General features: G+C 39.9%; 1 protein-coding gene across 2 annotated transcripts in view; it reads right to left on the reverse strand.

Annotated features, from left to right (window-relative positions):
- LOC103482098 (uncharacterized) overlaps positions 1-21,348 on the reverse strand; it is a 44,250-nt gene extending 22,902 nt beyond the window's left edge. The window contains exons 1-28 of one of the 2 annotated variants that reach the window (XM_081600134.1): positions 21,035-21,348; positions 19,608-19,652; positions 15,545-16,322; positions 13,374-13,563; positions 12,929-13,293; positions 12,181-12,300; positions 11,906-12,103; positions 11,633-11,773; positions 10,248-10,508; positions 9,453-9,633; positions 9,167-9,333; positions 7,963-8,103; positions 7,713-7,891; positions 7,458-7,630; positions 6,365-6,589; positions 6,166-6,275; positions 5,840-6,055; positions 5,203-5,329; positions 4,875-5,091; positions 4,647-4,794; positions 4,356-4,533; positions 3,598-3,775; positions 3,386-3,512; positions 3,162-3,281; positions 1,528-1,678; positions 1,336-1,448; positions 1,042-1,192; positions 710-958 (exon numbers count right to left, since the gene is read on the reverse strand). In XM_081600134.1, the coding sequence (XP_081456260.1) occupies positions 710-958; positions 1,042-1,192; positions 1,336-1,448; positions 1,528-1,678; positions 3,162-3,281; positions 3,386-3,512; positions 3,598-3,775; positions 4,356-4,533; positions 4,647-4,794; positions 4,875-5,091; positions 5,203-5,329; positions 5,840-6,055; positions 6,166-6,275; positions 6,365-6,589; positions 7,458-7,630; positions 7,713-7,891; positions 7,963-8,103; positions 9,167-9,333; positions 9,453-9,633; positions 10,248-10,508; positions 11,633-11,773; positions 11,906-12,103; positions 12,181-12,300; positions 12,929-13,293; positions 13,374-13,563; positions 15,545-16,322; positions 19,608-19,652; positions 21,035-21,054 (5,269 nt within the window). In that variant the 5' untranslated portion in view covers positions 21,055-21,348. Of the gene's footprint in view, positions 1-709; positions 959-1,041; positions 1,193-1,335; positions 1,449-1,527; positions 1,679-3,161; positions 3,282-3,385; positions 3,513-3,597; positions 3,776-4,355; positions 4,534-4,646; positions 4,795-4,874; positions 5,092-5,202; positions 5,330-5,839; positions 6,056-6,165; positions 6,276-6,364; positions 6,590-7,457; positions 7,631-7,712; positions 7,892-7,962; positions 8,104-9,166; positions 9,334-9,452; positions 9,634-10,247; positions 10,509-11,632; positions 11,774-11,905; positions 12,104-12,180; positions 12,301-12,928; positions 13,294-13,373; positions 13,564-15,544; positions 16,323-18,188; positions 18,778-19,607; positions 19,653-21,034 lie in introns of those variants that run through there. The other variant, XM_081600135.1, reaches the window with a different exon arrangement.
- Positions 21,349-21,563: the final 215 nt, after the last annotated feature.

Below are 21,563 nucleotides of genomic sequence, written 5' to 3' on the forward strand. Positions count from 1 at the left end.
AATATAGTTCAGCCTCCATTCATGCGTAATGTTGAACAGCAAGGCGTAGCATAATGTTGGGTAATTTTTCCGTTGAGTCTCCTTTCTGGTTGCATTTTCAAACGAGTTTTATCCATCTATATATATATATATATATATATATATATATACATACACACACACATATATATATATTTTTTTCTCAGAAGAAAATAGTAAACATTGAGGTAACGTTAGATGGAGATGCTCAGTTTTGTTTATTTTACTGCAGTTCCCTCCAACTAAATGACAGCAATCTCTACCATGACATGTATAATATTTAAATATTAAATATTTTAACCTCTTTTTTCTTTTCTTTTTAAGTTTTGTTGGCTCCAGTGGCTTTTATTTGAAAGTAGTTTGACAGGAAACAGGGTAATGAGAGAGGGGGAAGACATGCAGCAAATGTTGTCAGGCCAGGAATCAAACCTGTGACCACCACCACGAGAACTAAAGCCTCAATACATGGGTCGTGCTTTGCCCCTGCACCACCACAGCACCCCACTTTAAGCTCTTTTTCACAAAAAATAAAATGCCATCAGCCAGGCTGCAGAGTTGTAATTACAGTGAATATAGCAAATAAATGTTTTGCAAAAAACATTTAGTTTGATTTGGTCATAATTAAAACCATGTTGTTGTTCTACAATCCTAATTAATTTTTTTAACCAAATTTAACTGCTCCACCACACACCTGAATGGATGCCCTCTGCTTTGACCAGCTCCTTTGCCATGGCTGTGGTTACCGTGGTAACATCCGATCCTCGCAGGTACCGGACTCCCATCTGAGTGAGCAGGGAAGCGGGAGGCGTCGGGCTCAGGCCCGGATGGAGATAGGACAGAGACAGGTGCTTTTCCAGCTCGTCGCCGCTGATCACGTCCCGGATCACGACGTCCTGACAGACAGCGACCTGCGACGGCTGCTTGTACACGACCTTACCACCTCAGAGAGGCAGGGAGAAACCTCAGTTACACGACGCCATATTGTAGGTTTATTTTCTACAAAGGGCTTGCTGAGAGCAATACCTGAGTTAAGAGTTGGCAGGAAGGCCTTGCCCTTTAGCAGCTGAATAATCTGCCCGGCAACAGGCTTGAAGAAGTCCAGCACCTCATCAGGCAGCGGGATGAAGTGCAGGAACTGGCAGAGGCCTTTCAGCCCTTGGTACTCTGGGTGAGTCTGAAACAAACCGTGTGTTTGTACATCGATGATAAATTTTTATTTTACGATTTCATGATGTTTTCTCCACTTGTTGACCTTTAAAACCATTAAATTACTATTTGGAGAAAAAAATGTATTTCTAAAGTTAGGTTGTGCCTTACAGTGAAGACATCCATGGCCTTGAGGAAGAGCTGTGGTATTTCTGATCGAAGCCACTGGTTCCAGGAGCTGTCCCTGTCAACATCCTCCCGAGAAGAAGGGATGTCGAAATCGCCTAAAGAAGAGTACGCAATTACATCAAACCACGGTCTGTTTCTTCAACAAATTATCCTTTTTGAATCCTCAGTTCTCACCTTGGATGATGAAACGAAAGCCGAAACTGCGAAGAGGCAGGTAGGCAAACACGGGCTGCTTTTGTGGCTGGCAAACGATGTCACTCTCCGTCTCACTGCCGCCCAGCTGGAAAGCCAGAGCAAGTTCGGTCGACTCTACGTCTTCTTTTATCTGAGGGGGAGATACGTCTGAGTCAGAACAGCCCACAGACTGACAGACTGACTGACTGCTTCAAGGTGAATGCCAAGTAAACAATGGTGGCGCTAAAAACTGGATTGCTTAACATTTCTTTGTTTAACTTTGTTGCTTCTTGTACATAGCCAAACTGCAGAGGTTCAATTTTGTAAATGACTGAAAGAAAATAGGCGAGGATGTAACAATAATACTGAAAATGTAACCTATTGTTGAATTCAATGTACTCCCAAGAAGATCTGGAATAGAGAAATAATTAATCATAGCTTCAATAACATTTTCTTTTGATTCAATCTTCAGCTTTTTGTCAGTAAAAAAGGAAAAACTGAACTTTTTCATTGCTGGCTTGAATGCAGAGTTTCTAACCTAAACTTTTCTTTTGTTAAGTCTCAAGACATTCCAGCACCTTGGAGCTGTGATGAATTAAATATTCCTAAATGGTACAGACACGTTCAAGATGCTAATCAAATGTTTTGAGCTGCAGTGCTTTGCAAAAGTATTCGCACCCCGTTTTTGTAATGTTAGAACCACGAACATCAATAAGTTTCAGGGTTTCCCTCAGTGTAATATAAGCCTGGCGGACCACCAGGCTTTACTTGTGCCCCCCATGCTTATTTATTAAAGTTTTATTTTTTATGTTTGCATTTTTTAATACTTTGTAGTTGGTGTTCAGGTATTAGTCTTCCAATAACACATAATTATCGAGTGATATTTTCAAATTTCCTGTCAACTTTAACATTTTTAACTCAAAAACACAGAAGATTGCTGAATGAATGACTGCCGAGCGTCACAACCACCGGGCTTAGCAGGTTTTCTGGGGGAAACCTTGAGTCTCATTGGGAATTTTATGTGCTTGTCCTAGAAAAGTTGGTTTATACTTGGGAAAAGCAAAAAACACAATACTTTTAAAGTTTGTGTTCATCAGAAAGGCCAATTGAGCAAAACTGCAAAACTATCAGACTCACCCAGGGCAGCTGACTGTACCCTTTGAGATTTAAATTTGATATATAAAGGGATTTATAAATAAATGTTTTTCTTTTTTTCTAAATGGTGCTGAATTGCCTTCTACTTTATATCCTAATGAAGACGATAAAAATATCATCACATGCTAATCGGCTAGACTTTTTAGCTCTTCTTTAGAAATAACAGGGTGTTAGTATTGAAAATTGAATTTTCTCAGTGTAAAGGTGTGAAGTTTAGCACAACATCTTGTGCTAAAGATGAGGCGACTGCGGCTCTGTGTAGAGCAGTTGTCTTGCGATCGGAAGGTTGTAGGTTCGATTCCAGCTTCCTCCTGCCACATGTCGATGTGCCCTTGGGCAAGGCACTTAACAAATTGCCTACCAATCTGTGTATTGGTGTATAAATGTGTGAGCGTTTGTGAGTGCAAATGGGTGAATGTGACTCTAGTGTAAAACGCTTTGAGTGGTCAAAATGACTGGATGGGGTTATGTGTGTGTACCTTGTTGGGCTGCAGTGTGGTTTTCACCACCAGCCAGCGCTCTGTGCCCTCTGTGTGCTCCACCTCCAACACATTGTGACTCAGGTCTTTGCGAGTCATGGTCACAAGGCGCTTCTCGCTCTGCAGATAAACAGAAAGAAAGAAAAAAATTAATGTCACTTTTATTAAAAGGGTGCATTAATATCTTAGAAAAACTGCATTCTGCAATGAAAACAATGGCTAACCTGGTTATAGATGGTGATGGAGCGCAGGCGATGCAGAAAGAGCAGCAGTGAGGGATGGACGTCATGGAACAGGTTCCTCGTTTGGTGACTTTCAGAACGCAAGGGGAGGCAGATTTTTGTGGTCCAGCTAATAAAGAAAGGCAGGAAAAAAAAGGTTTTGGTGGCTGTATAAGACAGAGCTGCATGAAAATGTAAATTTCTCATAATCCCACCTGTGCCGATGGATGTCCTTGAGCTGTGCATCCAGAGGCCTCTCATCCTCGATCCAGTGGGGGAGGATGTATCCCATGGGGCCGCAGTTCCTGTCGAAGCGCAGGTGGAAGCCGTTAGAGTGGATCTCAGGACAATCTGTGACCTTAAACACAGATTTGAAGCCGATCCCTTTTTGCCCTGCATGAAGAAGCACAAGCCAGATCATTCAGACAGCAAGTTTGTACTGCTAACTTCAACACATACAAGTACACATTCACATATAAACACACATTCTTGTACTTCCATCCAACTGAGAACATTACATTGACCTTCACTCATTTTATAATAGTACAGTTAGCAGATATGCCTAACCTGGACATTTTCCCAAACCATTACTTGTCCACAATTAACGATATCTTTTACCAAAACCTAATTCACAACATACCTTTAAGCTAGTAGTGTGCAGCAGAAGTGCAAAAACACGAGGACAGGGAAAATGTCCTAACTTTCCATAAATAACCTCCCTTTGTCGGTTAAAATAGTGAAAGTGGTCCTCTATATGTATCATATGCAGGGTTTACCTCAGTGTTATAAGTCTGGCGGGCAACCAGGCTTAACTTGCGCCCCACCAGGCCAAGCATTGTTTATCTTAAATAGTGTTTTTTTATATACCAGTAATAATAAGGATTGATAAAGCTAGGCTTATACCTAGGTTGGTTTTTTGTGCGATAAAGTCACACTTTAATAAATGCAAGAACACCATGGTGTGCATAATCACCAATGTATCCGTATTTGTGTTTGCCCTTGGTGCTGCGGCCTACGTCACAGATGGCCCTGACGTTCCTCTCCTGGAAGCCCGTCTCGTTGTTGAGGATGGTGACGCAATCTCTCTCGACCACAAAGGCGAGCGCTGGGAGGGCGCCGCCCCCGGAGGGGTAACTGTTGTCATCGGCATTCTGACAAAGAACGCAGAAAAGAAAAGAGTAAATTTCTTCGATTTTTGCAAAGACAATTGATTCGACTACATTTAGAGTTGACGTTTCAGGGTTGTGAAGGTGTGAGTGGCCACCTGAATGAGTTCTAGGACGAAGTGTGTGTCTTTGCTGTAGAGTTCAGTGGACAGCCGGTCCAAGCTGCGGCCCAGTCGCTCCTGGTGGACCTGCATCAACTTCTGGCCTTCCGCATTCAGTTCCACGCCAATGCCAAACTCACTCTTCCTGCACCGTAAACAATGACTAATCAGCTCTACTGAACCATCAGATGCTTACTGAGTGAACGCAAAGGCAAAAACTCAAACCTGATGTCTTCAATTATGTTTTTCTGATGACAGAATGCATCCTCCGACTGACAACCATCAGCCTCCTTTTCATCTGAGTCGGACTTGTCGATCAGATCTGCTTGATCGCATTCAGCCTCACTGCTGATGTTTGATGTCTCTCCGTTAGGAATGGAGGCCAGCTCATACAGCTCCTCCTCATCGTCTTCTTCAGACTCCTTTGGTTGGTCGCCATTAACTAGAGGAATTTATTTGGGGGTACAAAAAAAGGAATGAGAAACAGAACTGGTTCAGTCCTTGATTCAAGGCAAAAATACTGAAAAGAAAAAGCAAACTTTATTTCATCCACCTTGCTGAATGGTCTGGTTGAGGTGAGAAGACACTGAGCTGCTGTCTGTGATGTCGTCTTCGAGGAACTCGTCTTCACTCGTGTTTAGAGCGGACAGACTGCTGCTGTCAGAATCAGTCAGATTGGGCTAAGGAAACACAAATAAGAAATCGTTCATCAATGAAAGTTTACGGTAATGCCACATGTTAAATATATTTAAATCCAGACTGACTAGACTTCTCAATGTTTGGTTTGTTCGGACTTTCTCCTTCTGGTTTCTTGTAAGTTAGTTTTTTGTCTCATTTCAAGTGTAATAAGCTATTACCAAAAATACTTGGCAAGATTTTGTTTTTTTGGTTTCAGGAAAGTGAGGCCCACAGAGCTTTAGATGTTGTGGTTCTACTGTGACTTCCTGGATGAGCCTCAGAGGAAGTCTTGAAAGACTTTTGGTAGGCTGGTCACTCTTGGGAAGCTCCAAATGTTTCTACTCTTCAGATCAAGGGCATGATGTTTTGATTGTTGAGTTCTCTTAGCCTACTTTATCTAGTTATGTTTCTGTGATTTATTTATTCAACCAATATGTGAATGAAGTCATCAGTTCTAAATAGTTTTTTCTAAATCTCTTCAATCTCCGTCTACTTTTTCTTTGCTCTCTCACCTTGCCGTGATCCCCATTCGCTACGTAACCGTTACTGTTTTGGCTCTGGATTGAGGTTAGCTTCTTCTGGTAGTCTTTGACCCAGTCTGTGATTCCCAGGAGGATGCCCAGCTGGTGCAGACAGCTCATATGTTTGGGGTCAGATTGCGCCACCGTGATCAGGACTTCTTTAGATTTGGCTTGACCCAACACGCGGGAGAAGGGCTCCAGGAACACCTACCAAGTCGCATTCAAACAGAAAAATAAGCATTTCTTATACAGTGGCAACAGAAAAACACACCAACCATTGACTCCTCCAATACGTGTCCCAATGTGTCGTCGCTGACCTGCTGCAGAAGCGCCTGGCAGGTTCTCGTGGGGATCCGTGTCAAACACTGCAGCAGGAAGTTGGCGACTCTGCTGTAACACATCACATCCTCGTCCGCTTTGGACAGATCTGAGGAAACGCGCATTATTTTGATGACGAAACATTCACACGCCAGACGCAAGGCAAAACCGACACTTTTTTGCCATGATTCTTATTACCTTCTTCAGCCACAGCTGCGGCCAGAGTGTTCTCCATGTGATTGGCCAGGAGGGCAGTGGGAGCGTTGTCAATCCCATCGGCCGTCACCATGGACACGAGGTGGCCGGCTGTGCCGACGGGGTCGAGCTCCGCCACGGCATTGGTGAAGTGTTTGTCGCCCGTGTCTGTGGTGATCCTCAGCAGCAAACCCGGGGTTACCTCCAGCGCCGCCAGGCCTGTATTCGCTGAGCGGCAGCAAGACAAAATATTATTGTATTATTTACGCATCAAGTAGCTAACTTTGGATAACTTTTCCATTACTTCCCGAAAGTATAACCACAAACTTCCATTTATTTTATTGGGATTTTATGGGACGTCCCAACACACAGTAACGCACAATTGTGAAAGGAATCGTTATTTATCGTCTATCAGCTTCCTACCACTAGAAAACAACATTTCTGTTTATGCTTAGCATCAGCATCATCAGCTAGTCTTACTGTAGTCAGATAACAAAAAAAATACACACTGCATTTACAAAAATCATATTACAGATTAAGTATTAAAACAACACATTATATTTTCAATCACTTTTAAAAAATGAGTCTTTAGTTTAATATAAAGAAATATTTTAATTTCCCATACATAATAAAAACGTATCCTTTAATTTGAAGTGTATTCTATTTTGTATTATATGCTATGACACTCTCATATATAAAGCGCATAAATGCACAACAACCTCATAAATACACAAACACACAGTATGTTTCTAGTTGCAGGGGTGTCCCTTGCTACAAATGATCAGCTGTACACTAACGGGATGCTGTTATTGCATTTAACTAATAAAATATATATATATATATATATATATATATATATATATATATATATATATATATAAAAAGGATTTCAGTCATCGATTTATTTGCATCTTTTAATGTATTTCTAATATTGCATAAAAAAGTCTTAAATGAAAAATTTGCATAATGTGCCAATTCTTTTTATCTGATAAATTTAATTAATCATCACAATAATCGATAGATTAATCAATTACCAAAATAATCACTGCTGTAACCCTTTAAACAGAATTAAAATGGAAGGGCCATGGTTCTGTACCTGCATTAATTTCAATGAAATCTTTCAGGGACCCAAAACTGGGTTTAAAGATCAGCTCCCATTGGCTCCAGATGTTCAGATCCTCCAGTAGAGGGCAGCATAGCAAGCTGGCCAGGGCCTGGGCCTTTGACATCTCTCCCAGGCGTCCCACCGACTCATAGCCACTTTCAACACTTTAAAGGAAAAATTCAGAGATTCGTTAAATTCGAAGGAAGCAGAATTGAGAATTTTTGTCTGCCTAGTAACAAATCCAACCTTGATTTGCTGTGTTTGGCCAGCAGAGCTGACTCATAGTAGACAGAGCTCAGTCCTGTCCCAAAATGCTCTCTTTGCTTCTTGACCAAGCCGGCCAGCGTTTGCAGGGTCCCATGGCCCAAGTCCCGACTGTCCCGGACCTTGTAGTGAGACCGCAGTGCTGTCTCAATGTGAGCCAGCTGGAAAAAGACATTAGGATAAGAACACTGGCTATGTACTTTCACTACTTTCATGCTGATGAGATACTCACTTCGTCTGGATCGGTGGAGGATATGTTGCCGCACTGTTTAATGAATTCAAACACGTCTTGTTTGGTGGGTCTGAAACCACTGCCTGTGAGTTGAGCATTAGTATCCAGAAACAAAGCAGATCCTAGAGATTCCTGCAGTAGCTGCACATAAACACGCACAGGATGAGAGAGTGTCAGTGGCTGTAATAACTTCCAAATAGTGGACACTTTCCCTAATTCGCTAACATTCTAAGAGTGGAGCTAACTTGTTGCTTAGCGCTTTAGTGTTTACGCCAACTTTGAAAATGCCCAGCGCTTTAGCAGTTTTGCTAACTTTGAAAACAGCTTGCGCTTTAACCCTAAGGTTATCGGCTCTTAAAAATTCTTCAAGTAGCTACATGTTTATGCTATTATTTTGACATATAGCATGTAGCTACATGTTCCATGTTTTTGGCAAACTTTTAAAATGTTTAAAGCCTTAGCTAACTTTGAAAATGCCTGGCACTTTAACTTTTTTGCTAACTTTGAAAATGTGTAGACGTTTACCGTTTTTGGATAACTTTGAAAAGTTTAGTGCATTTGCTAACTTGGAAAACAACTAGCGCCTTTGCAGTTTTGCTAAACATTTAGTGCTTCACTTTTTGCCAACTTTGAACACACTTCAAAGTTAGCAAAACTGCTCTTAGCTCCCCATAAATGAATTTTTTCAGATAAACTCTGAAGCGCAAATTTAGTTGGTTGTTTTGTAAAGATTCAGAAGACTAAAATCCAACATCCAAGTTCAAGTTTTGGTTACTGGCTCTGAAAAATTCTTCAAGTATCTAGAAGTTTATATTCATGCTCTTATTATGAAGTCTGTTTACGCAGCAGTTTTGTTTCCTCTTTTCAAAGTCTCTTTTTTTAAAGAAACTTTACTAGATGAACAAATGAGGTATACAGAAGAAAACAACAATTGAAACTGTACCCTGGTCAATTAGACAAAATCAACAGTTAGTAAAACTCAACAACTATAAAACTGAAACAATGTGTGAAATTTGGTATAGTGTGTATGGGGAGACAATGGTTAAAATTAGCACTTCAGCAGCAGTACAGAGCTTTGGTGGAACTAATGTTTATGATTAAAGATTTAGGGGTTGGCACAACTAACTGGTTCCCACCACTGCTTCCCAAGTAGCTTCAGATGATAATTTTGCCATAGGACACACACAGGAAGTTGAAGTTGTACCTGAATGTGTTTCACCAGGAATTCCAGGAAGGTTCCTTGTTCCAAGGAGAAGAAGTCTTTGATGTGAAAGTGTTTGGCCAGCTTCTTCTCCAGAGCGGCGATGTTTGCCAGAGTGATGGCTGAGGTTTGAGCAGCCAGGTTGTCTTTTACATACTGTTTTAGTTTGCCTGTGAAATACAAACCACACAAATCCATCAATGGTGCTCAACTCTGGCTGGAAAAACATTTATGGTCAAAAGACTACACAACATTCATATCATAGCGGTGTCATTTTCTCTTTAGAAACCTTCACTGGGGAGGGTCGGAGCAGTTTTGTCCACCGCTTTAGCTTCCTCTGTAGCTTTGGTGGTCTTTTCTTTGGGCACCAGGTCCTGTGGAACTGCCAGGGAACCGCCACAGATGGCCAGCTGGAACAGAGCTCTCGTCAGCCGATCGACTGACACCTGCATCAAGAAGCTCTGGATGTGCTGGATTGGTAAAAGAAACACAGCTCTGTGTTGGGAATCACTTCTCTCTTGAATTAACACAGAAACATGGTCGCTTTGTTTTTGGACTGATCACAAAACAAACTGCGAAGGGACAATATTTGACTGAGAAAACATTAGGTGATGTTGTTGCAGCAGCTGATGTCTGCCCTTTGACCTACAGTCTGCATCTACATTCCTGTAGCATGTAGCCATGGATACCAGGTCGACGAATGAGGTGAAGTCAGTGAAAAAGCCCAGTGTTATTTCAATTGAAAGAGATGTACAGGTACAAACTGCACCATAAACAGGGCACATCCCTAATTGTAATAATAATCTCTCAGCATGAGAGAACTCATCACGAGTTCAGTCCATTAAAGTCGAATCAGTGTGAACAAGTTAAATCCAGCAGTTTTGCAACTTCATTAAGGATTAGGAGATGATGGGTGGCTTTCCTCTGAATGAGCTTCAGTCTGAAGGCTCATGTTGAGAGACTTAGCAGAATTACCACCCTGTTGTTCCGAGCGCGGAGCTAAGGACTAACTGGGGAAAAAAAGGGGCCGACATCTCCAACCTCTTTTGTGAATAGAGAACATTTGTCATAGTCTGTCACCCACCTTCGCCATCCTGGGGTTGAACACTCCCTGGGCGTTCGACAGGACCTCCAGCACGACGTCGCCTGCTGGCATGGAGGCGTACTTCTTCCTGAGGTCAGCGTTTCCTGTACAGGAGAAGGAAGCGGCGCCTTGCAGCGGTTCTAGGATGCTCTTCTTGACTTTCCTCAGTCGCTCCATGGTCTCCTCCTCCAGCTCTTTCTGGATGATTTCCCTGGCCTGTTCCATGCGGACTTGCTCACATCGGCTCGCCTTGATCAGGCTCTTTAGAGGAGACGCAAACCAGCGTTAATAGAAATAAGACCTGGTCGTAGGTCAGGTGCAAGAAAACCACAATCTTTCACAATGACCAGAATACATTATTTGATTATTGATTGAAAGAAAATAGGTTATGTTTACGTTCTGTTCTACTAAGTGTTGCACTGAGAGCAGCTGAAACACTAGTTGTTCAGTTTTATGATGTTCAGAGTAAAGAGTGATGTAATACTGATGTAATGATGATTTAATGCAGATGAAGAAGTTACTTTACTGAACCACTATGTTTTTAAGTACGAGATGATAATGATTTTAATGAGACATTGGGCTGACTTAGTATCAGAAAATGCGTATTGATAAAGAACCTAGTCAACCCAACATATAAGGTTAAACAACATAAAAACATACAACTTCATTCTCAACGTATTTGAAGAATTAATTGCTAAAAATACAAATTGACGTCCCTTATTAATATTTCAAGTGTCAATTTATGTCACTTTATACAGAAAATAGCTCAAACTTAATACTTGCCTCTCATCTGTGTGTGACAGAAATATTTAATATTATTACCATTATTATTATTGACCTTTATTTTACCAGGAAAATCCCACTGATATTAAAATGTCTTACACAAAAAAATGCTGATAAAATAAATATTTTATTGAATAGGTTCCCAAACTGCAGGAAGCAGTATGGATGAATGAAAAAAAAAAAAAAAACACAATGATGAACGCTGTGTGTGCTGGGGGGAGTGGGGGCTTGAGTGGATGGAAGAGTATGACAGGTCTAAGGATCTCTCTACACCCAATGACACCACTCCCTCGGTCACACACATCGTTCAACCTGAGTCTAACTCTCCCTACTGTAATCCGTAGGGGAGCCCAGAAAATGTTTGGAAAACCACCGGGGGATCCCATGACAAAAACTTTGGGAACTACTGTTTCATTGGATAAAATTTAGCAATAATTTCCAAATGTTTTTCTAAGGAAACTGGCTAATTATACATAGACATTCACTCTAAACGAATAAAGAGAGTTTCAATCACATAGGTGTATGATTAGAATCCCATTGGCTGAGGACAGGAATTAACCAATCAGTGAGTAATCATGACTGCAGCATGTCGAGTGTCTTACTGAAATCGGTAGACCGAAGCTGGGAATCCTGATCCCTAGCTCGTAGGGAGAATCACAGTTGTAATGATCAGACAGATGCTTCATAAACTCTGCCAGGTCCAACCTTTGCTTTGAATGCTTCCTCCTGAAAACATTAATATGCTGCAAAAACAAACAGACAAAAACAAAACAACATTAAATGTACATATTTTCACATTTTTAGTCGTCGCTCTTTGGAATGTTGATTTGCAGGTCAACATCATCAGCTTTAACTCTGATGTTTTTGAGCGGCACCTTTAAGATGTCTACGGTCTCAATTTCAGGGATGTCGTCGTCTTTTGTGTTGCCGTCGATCTTGAACATGCGATGAACGAGGGGGAGCTTGCACAGCGGCCCCAGGTTGAGCTCTTCGAAGCGCTTCTTGGCCTTCAGACCAGCCAGCGACTGGCCGAGCTCGTACAGGGTGCAGATGGACGTCACCGCCTCTGTAGCCTTACATACAGGGCAAAGCTCTTCTCAGCACAGCACTCAAATATGAAAGAGTTTATGCCAAACGTGCATGTACCCACCTCTATGAACATGTTAACCTCTCTGATGAGGTACTGAAGGTTTTTGAGAGCTGGAATAGTCCAAGGTTTCAGCATTCCTGGGTCCAAGGAAGGAAACATTATGCAAACCCGGGATATCACCTAGAAGGAGATGTTGAGAGTAGAAAAAAAACAGCAAATGGTCCTGCATGAGCGTCGTTACGAGCAGCTTTTTTATTTTTAAAGGGACAATATTGTTTGTTTTCCAACCATATTGCACAATCACATAACTGATTTACCTTCCGTTATAAAAATGTTGTATGTATAAAACATAACTTAAAAAAAATCTGATTTTGCAGAGATAGCTCACTGCTGCTAGTTTAAAGGGTTGCAGGAGAAGGGTGTTCTGTAATGCGGAGGCTTGGCTTAGGAGCTGCGCATGGAATCAGTGTTACAAACCCAAATGGTTGCCACAGAAGATCAAAGTATTTCTCAAACACACATAAAAGAATCAAAGCAACATTCAGGAATGTTTTTGATGAGGGAATAAAATTATAACATCAGTTAAAGCTAAAAAAGTTGATTTTACATAATACTGCCCCTTTAAGAAAACTAGACCATACATGGCTTGTCAATAATTGCATACATTAGTCTAACTGTAGCCACAGTGTCAGCTTTAAATAACTGAACTAAATCTCAACATATAGTCAAACCCAATCAACATTTATGCTCTCAAATGATTTGGTCGAAAACAGAAAAACTGTAAGCTTTACTCTTTCCTCCATTTCACCTTTTCTTTAGTGACCAGCTCCCCCTCGGAGGCGATTTCTCGTACAACGCTCTCTGTCACACTGTTGATTGTTTCCGGATCCATGGCCCTCTTCCTCCTTCTCAACTTTGCATCCTCATCATTGTCCTCCATGGCCTCCAAGGCCCGCATGTTGCCGCCGTGGATCTCCCTCTGCTGGGCATAAAGCCTTTCTCTGAACACTGGCGCACTGGCCTCTTTCTGGTTGGCTTCTTTTGCTTTGCCTTTCTTCTCTTTGGCCACCGCCACACTCGCCCCCAGCACCGGGAAATCACTAGCGGTCAGCAGGGCGGCTCCCTCTGCAGGTGGCATCTCTACTTCGGCAGCCTTCGTGTGGTTTTGTGTTGCTGCAAAAAATTATGTAAAAACACATTTTTATAAAGTTGTAAACAAAGAAGGGATGGTGGGAATTAAAAGTGAAAGCTACCTTCGGTTCTCTGCCATGCGTTTGTCTGGGGATTTGCTGCTGACTCGGTTTGACTCGGCTGCTTCTTTGCTTCCAAGTTGTCGTACAGGGACATGTACTGCCTGAGTGGAAACGTTTCGCTGAACATCTGAGAATAGTAGGTTTGCAGCTGCTCCATTGTTGGCGCTGTCAATCGATGAGTCTTTGTTACCTGAAACACATTGGTGGACTTGATGATCAGGTTTCAAATACAGATGCAGCGCCCCCTATTCTTATCAGCACGCTATGTTTTTTTTTTATAAAGTCTTACATTAACTTCTTTCATTGTAGGAACATAATCCAATACAGAACATTTTTTGAAAAGTCCCATCTTTGAAGCGATCCTTGTAATTTCTTCTCCAATGTTAAGAAATATTTGTTTTTAAGCACTTATGGTAACGCAAATACTGTCTTTGCATTAATATAAAAATCTTTTGCTGCTACACTTTCTGAATGTCTTGCACCATTTCAATTTTGCTGTTATCTTTGAGTTTTACACTGTGAATGTCTGACATTTTATTTCCCATCTTCATTTTAACCAATTTATGCAATTAATTAGTTAATTTAGTTGAGTTAATCTAGCTCTCACCACTGTGCATTTTTCTTATCGTCATTAGTTAGTGTGACGGTAGGTCTTTTTATTGTTGTGCACTTTACTCTTATTTAGTGTCAGGAATGTCACAGTGAGAGTGAGAATCATAATTTTGATTGCTTTTTTGTCTGGTACATGTTAAGAAATAACAATAAAGCCGACTTTGAAAATTTTTTCAAAGTCGGCTTTGAAAAAAAGGCCCCTCCTTGTTTGGTAGGAAGGGCCATTTCCTACCAAACAAATGTAACACAAGCATTTAATTTCATGTATACTTTACATTTTAATCCATGTTTAGATTCTTTCAAATACCAGTTCACAGATTCCTGTTTCCTAAAGGTTTAAAAATGACATAACGTAAAAGCCTGTTCCTCTAACTCTTTAAATTGGGAAATACATAAAAACATCCCATTCAACAATAGCAGGGCATGACTACGAAAACGTAGCTGCAGTTACCAATATATACAGTTAGACAAATAATGCCACATTTCCAGTTTAAAAGAGCTTGAGCTCTGTGAATTGAGGCTATGTCTGTAATTCTGTGGCTCCATCCTCTTTTAAAGGTTTGTGATCCTTGTTAGAAAGTGTGAGCTATTGTAAACTCAAGATATGAAAGGATTTTAAGTAAAAATCTGGTGAAGTCAACTGGAAACTTTAAATAGATCAGTATATTATAAGCCACCAGGCTTTACCTGTGCTCCAACCAGGCTTAACATTGCTTATTTATTTATTTAAATGTTTGCATTTTTTAAGACTTTATAGTTGGTGTTCAGATATTAATCTTCCAATAACACATAATTATTAAGAGATATTTTGACATTTCCTGTCAACTTTAAGCATTTTCTAACTCAAAAACACGATGGGACGCTGGATGAATGACTGCCGAGCGCCACAACCACCAGGCATAGCAAACCATCCAAATTACAAGGCCAAGTTAAGACAGAAATGCTTCAATTTTTCTTCAATGTTTACTTGAAGTGCAGTAGATGTACTCTATATATATAAATAATCAATTGTTCCCATCAGTAAACTTTAATATCTGTCTCCACAGTGTTTGCTAAATCTGCAATGAGGAAGTATCCAACGAAGAGTTCAAAGTTCCTGTAATCTCTTACATAACAGGTAGTTCTGAAACCTATTTGGCCTGAAATGCTTCAAGGTGGCCCTGCAACAGACTGGCGACCTGTCCAGGGTGTACCCCGCCTCTTGCCCGAAACGTTAGCTGGAGATAGGCACCAGCAACCCTCCCGACCCCACTAAGGGACAAGGGTGTAAAGAAAATGGATGGATGGATGGATGCTTCAAGGTGATTTTACAAAACCTTTTCAGTAAAACGGACAGTAAATGGAGTGCAAAACCTAAAATTTGCTACATTAATACAATATTTTAATCAATGTATACATGGGTTCTGTGTAAAGAACAAGTCTTCTGTTGATCACCAGCCAATCAATTGCACTTAATTGCTTTGTTTATTCCATTCTCAAACTCACTCAGTTTAGACTCGAGTCGTTGATTATCTCATGAATAAAAGTCGTGACATTAGAGGTTTGATGACAAAACTCACCTGCAACACTCTCTGGTACAGCTGGTCTTGGGTCAGCTGCGTAACTGGCTGGGATGCAGCAACAGGTGGGTTGCCTGAGATGTAATGGGTTGATGACGATGAGGTAGAGGTCACCAAAGGTGAGCCAAGAAAATTCATCGCTGACTGAGGGACAGACGCACTGGGCGAGCTGTAATCACACTGGAACGCAGGTACTTGAGTTGTTGGGTTTCTGCTGCTCCTCTCCTTGAGAGAATCTGGTGTCCGCGGTGTTGTAGGTCGGCTGTCTTCTTTTATTCTTGTTGATGCTCTCGCTACGGGTTGACTTTCCGAGACGTAAATCTTATGAAAAACCTTTTTCCCGTTGACAACTAGATCGTCTTTCAGAGACCCAACAAGATCTGACGCCGTTTTGAAACCCATAGACGATACGATCAAGTCGTGTTGGTATACCTGCTTGTATACTGTTGCCAAGGTCTTCAGGCGAATCCCTTTAGGATTTTCTTTTATCAAGTCAACTACATTTTGCAGAACATCTGTAGTCATTTTCCTTTGTGCTTTAGCTTCAGCAGCATCTTTGTTTTGACGGCGATGTTCCTTGTGAAACATCACATCGCCCTCCACCACCAGGTCTTCTAGAGTGGAAACCATGCTCAAAATGGAGGTAAAGTTTAAGTCGCGTACAACTAGGTTAGTGCGGTATTTCTGGCTGTAGAGATTGGACAATCTAGTCAGTGGTATCCCATTCTTGTGTAGGTACGCCAAAGCAACGACGTTTTTCAAAACATCCTCCATCTTGCTACAAAGGGAAAAAGACATCAGTGAATTAATGCTGAACAATAGTTTGACAGTAATTTAACAAATTATACTTGAAAATGATTGAATGAAGAGATAAAAAGAAGCTCTTTTGTTGTCGTCGGAATTAACTTCTGGAACGGACTTACAAACGTATAGCTCATTATGGGTTTTCTAAATATTGATTAGAAAGAAAGTATTTGATGGTTATAAGGACAAAATACTTCAAATTTTTTCGCATCTGATTTGGTTTTGGTGTGTTTTCTGTCCTTTTGTTTCCATTTGTGTTTCTGTGATATGTTTTGGGATTTTTAAAATATATTTATGAAGGGGTATTTTAGCTTAATTTGTCTTGAGCTTCTGCCTGTACCGTTTCAGTCAAGTTGTTAAAATTGTTGCAGTATTTTGAAGTAGGAATAATTAATTACTTGATGACTGATTATAAATATATATTAACTGATTTTAGCAGTAACAATATTATTTATATTGATTTTGCCTAATATGAATGTTACTCATAAGCCATCACCAAAACGACCCCACAACACTTGCGTACTTTAGGATGAAAAAATAAATAGCACCTAATTTTTAGTGCTATAGTTTTGATACATTTCCCATTCGATTGTAATGCGAAATTAGAGTTAACTTTTAAAATGTCGCAAAAAAGAAAGAAAAAACCCCAAATAGGAACAAATCATCCACGCTACACAACGTGTAATTTCATCAGACTGAGGAAGTTATTTTGAATTTTGCCATTTCCAAACTTATCTAATGCCATTCTTCAAAAAAGCGCATAAAAACTTAACAAAACAGTTATTGATCAATTAAAACCTTTTAAAAACTTAAGATGTCAGGTACAACACAAGATTTTCATACATTCACAGTAAATAAAATACATAACTGAGTATGATTACCAATTAAACTAGGTTAAACAGAAGTGAGAATTATTGTTTAAAATGACTAAATACTTGTGCAATTAAGTTAATCTCTGAACCATGAAGAGAAGATTCACTGAGGACAATATTATATAAAAAAATAATAACGTTAAGGGTCATGTCAAAACAAGATTATTTAAACTACTGTACAATGCATCTACATTAAAACTGAATTACGTGAATACAATAACAGGATGTTAAGAGATTACTATCTCAACAGGAAGGGTTATGTCTCGTTTTCTCGTAAAAGAACCCAGTGAAGTTGGAAAAGGGGTTTATTAAACCAGCCTATCCAGATTTGCATATGGAAACCTTGAAGACAGGCAGAGCGAAACTTCTGAGATGGCAAAACAACAACAGCCACCAAGGAGCAACAAATGAGAAGAGGGAAAGTGTACTTAAACGTTACCTCTAGCATCTATGTTGCTGTGCATTCAAGTCTGGTTTAATAGATGTAGATACCTATTAAACCTATTAAAGCTTAATGATTAAGCCTTTAGCAAAAGGATTTGTTAAGGAAAGACAGAAGAGGAATTTAAAGCATGATCACAGACTGAATCACACCCAATCCGCTGTAAACAGTGTGTGCAAACAAAGGGAAATCCTTCAGCTTAGATTTACTGTAATTATGCATCAGTTTGCACAATTATTAAAAACAATTAATAAAAAAATGTGGTTTTGCTGTAGTCATTACCATCAGAATATAACAGGACAAGGACAAATGGTGCACTTTGTGACAACAAAACACAACAAAATGTCAGCGCCCAGCAGCTTCAAGCTTTGTATTAAGAGAAAATATTCAAATTCCAAAATACATTAACATTTAACCAAGCATTTAACAAAAACAAAAAACATTAGCCATACTGACGCAGCTTTAAACAACAAAAAATAAACGAGTTTATGTTGTTATATAAATGCTATAAATATATTATTCTCACCTTTTCCTTTACCACAAACTACATGTGCAGTGCCTCTCTTGAACTTCTTCACCAAGCTCCAACAATGACCACCAAGCTTCCTCTTCGTGTTTATATACCCCCGCACCTTCCCTCCCTCCCCTTATCGAGTGCGCCGTCTGTGTTTCACAGCCAGACAGCTCGGGGAGAAATGAAAGTGAAACTAGAAGCCTTGTTTCATTTCTCCGGAAAAGAGCCCTGCCTCACAACACAGGTCGTAACACAACAGCGTGTGTTTCACGAGCGACCGTAATCTTAAGGCCTACTGACCGCGTGAGAGACAAAACTAGTTTAAATGTTTTATTTTCCGTTCACCAAAAAGCATTAGCCAGGAATACATACTAGGAATAACAAGTTAGTCTGTGCTGGCATGTAAGAAAACAGAAGAAGTGACGAAGCAGCAGCGAAAACTAAACAAACACAAGCGGTGACGTCTCGAAGAAGCCGAGCGCTTTAAGTTTCACGTTCCCGGCTCGAACCAGCTGATTCACTGCAGCTGTTAAGTAACAAATCACGTGACCTTGTTTCAGCTGTTTAACTGAGGAAGGGCAACAGGGTTCAGCACAAAAGCAGCTACAGATCCCCAATGGCTGAGTGATAGAAAAGTTGTAAAAAAAGAAAAAAAAAAAGCCCAAATTCTAATGAGAAACAGAAAATGGCAACTTGAAAGATAAAGATGTGCTTTGAAATTCGATAGTAGAGACAAAAAAACATGCAGACTGTAAAGCAGTACAGGCATTTTTACAATCCAGAGCTTGTAATTTGAATTATTTTATGCATGCACTGAAACTTACTGGCACTCAAATAGAACAGTGAATGGGTTGTGAACATCTATATAAGGCTAATTGCAAAAGTTTCTTAAACAAATTTTTAAATCTTCTTTACTTGTAAGTAAGGCAAAAATAATAATGATTTTTCCACAATGCTTAATGGAATTATGTCTTTGGTTTATGGTAAGCTTTGAAAATCAGTCTCATTAGTTAGCTATTACCTAATTAGTTAGCCAAGAGCTAACTCATTAGCTATTAGCTACTGTTTCATGACAAAATGAAACCTTAAAGGTTTCAGTTTCTAATTAAGGCACTTAGAAACAGGACAGATTATTTGGCCATGTAACCTATCAATGCACAAATAAGTGTGGTGAAAATATTGAATATTATGAACAAAAAGAGATCAGTCATGTCAGATACACATCATAACCCACAATAACTGAGCTGCTTTACTACCAAAGAGTTGCTAAATTGCATATCAGCTAGTAGGCTGTAATAGCAGAGTGAAAATGATTTTTATTTACAGCAGATGAAAACAAATAATAATTTCTCTAGCCTTCTCTAAAGGCTAGAGAAAACAGTTGTTCTTGTCGAAACCAGCAGAATTTGTTAGGAATTTAGCACAACATACCTTGGATTTGTCAGTTTGTTGTTATTTCTCAGTGCATCATGTTTTCTGTGTCCACGGCGCATCAAAAATAGAAAAATCAGGAATGATGAGAAGCTATGACAAACAGAAACAGAAAAGCTATCTAGCTTACTTGATAGCTTACTAGCTAGTTTTCTTTTTAGCTTACTACTAGCTAACTTGCTTGCTAGCTTACTACAAGCTAGCTTGCTTGTTAGCTTACCACTAGCTAGCTTGATTGCGAGCTTAATACTAGCTAGCTTGATTGGGAGCTTACCACTAGCTAGCGAGAAACGAGATTAACAGACATACATATCTCTAATTACATAAAATGTAATACTGTCAATGGTATCATGTAGAGTTCAGCCGTGGACTTTCTAAGCCCACTGTAATTTTATTTTCAGATTAATTTATGAGATATATAAATTCATACATCAATTTCTAAACTCCTTCAGAGTGTTGACTCCCAAACAATTTGCTTGCACTGCGCCATCTCGGTCTTTTCAGATTCACTCATAACGCATCACTGTAGTCAACCTGAAGTCTTTTCAGACTTGGTCTTTCATAGTCTGTCCCCAAGTTTGCAGAATATAGTGGCATGTAGCAACAGCTGCTGAAAACCTGCACTTGATGCACTAAAGAACCACCAGGTCATCCGCATATGATGACATTATACACAACTTTTTCTTTTTTTTTAAGGTTTTATTGGCTCTAGTGGCCTTTATTTGGTAGTTAATTGACAGGAAAGTTAGTAATGAGAGATGGGGAAAGACATGCGGCAAAGGTCACCAGGCCGATAATCAAACCTGTGACAGCAACGTCGAGGACTAAGGCCTCCATACTTGGGTTGTGCTTAACCCCTGCGCCACCACAGCACACCCATACACATAACTTTTGACACAGCTGCACTGAATATTGCAATACTGTCATCATAGTTCAGCAATATTGTCTAACCCTGAAACTCCATCTATAGTGCAGAATTGCAGCATCTTGCACTCATTCATTTTTAGCTTCTTCCAGAAATCATTAGGATTAACTTAGCAGCTTATGAAACATAGAATTAGCCATCAGCATGTTCTTATTCTTCCTGGTAAAATGCATAGCATATTTATATTGTGAATTAGTGATCTTCTTATGCCATGCAGCCTCACAGGCTTCTGTATGACAGTCTGCAATGTATTCTACCCAGTTACTAGTTACTGGCATAGGGATAAATAGTGGAAAATATGTATCGAACTTTAAGGGCTAAAATAAAGATTTATTTTCAATCGTCCTTTCTCTCTTGCAGTTTGAAAACTGGGAAATGACTGAAATGTGTAACTTATAAATAATGTAGTAGATGATACATTTCTTTCAGATAATTTACTGAATGGAAACAACGTTTGAAAACGTAGTTAACTGAGCAAATACTGAAAAGGGTATTTTGCTACCTGCTGTACTGCAGCAGCATCCATGAGCTGCTGCTGTTTGGTCTGCTGGCATGTCTTTGTTCTGAACGTTTATGGCAGAGATACGCCTGAAAACTGCCGATCCATCTTGGCTAGCACATCTCACATGCTAATATTAGCAACAGATAGCAAAGGTTGTGAAAAGTAATAAGTCACTATTTTATGTCAGCTGCTTATTAAATGTATTAATAAGCAGTCACCTCACCGGTACTTTGAAAACGTAACATTGTTTCACGTATTCGCCATTTTTAGCAGCTTGAACGCTAGCATGTGAGCAAGCTATGAAGCTAACATCATGCTGCGTTCACGTTGTACTATAATATAGTAAATGCAACTTCTCTGCTGAAAAACGCAGAAAAAAATTCTCATTGTGTTCAGTGTAATTATATATATGTGTAACTGCGTTTAAAGTTTATTTTCTTGTTTCTATAAGCATTAGATTTAAAACTGAGGTCAACAGTCTCGCGAATTGTGGCAGGTTGTAGATAAGAGCTGCTTTTTTCCCGCACGA

Source organism: Poecilia reticulata, chromosome 19 (assembly GCF_904066995.2).
Source record: "Poecilia reticulata chromosome 19, P_reticulata-male-v2, whole genome shotgun sequence".
Classification (NCBI taxonomy): Eukaryota; Metazoa; Chordata; class Actinopteri; order Cyprinodontiformes; family Poeciliidae; genus Poecilia; species Poecilia reticulata.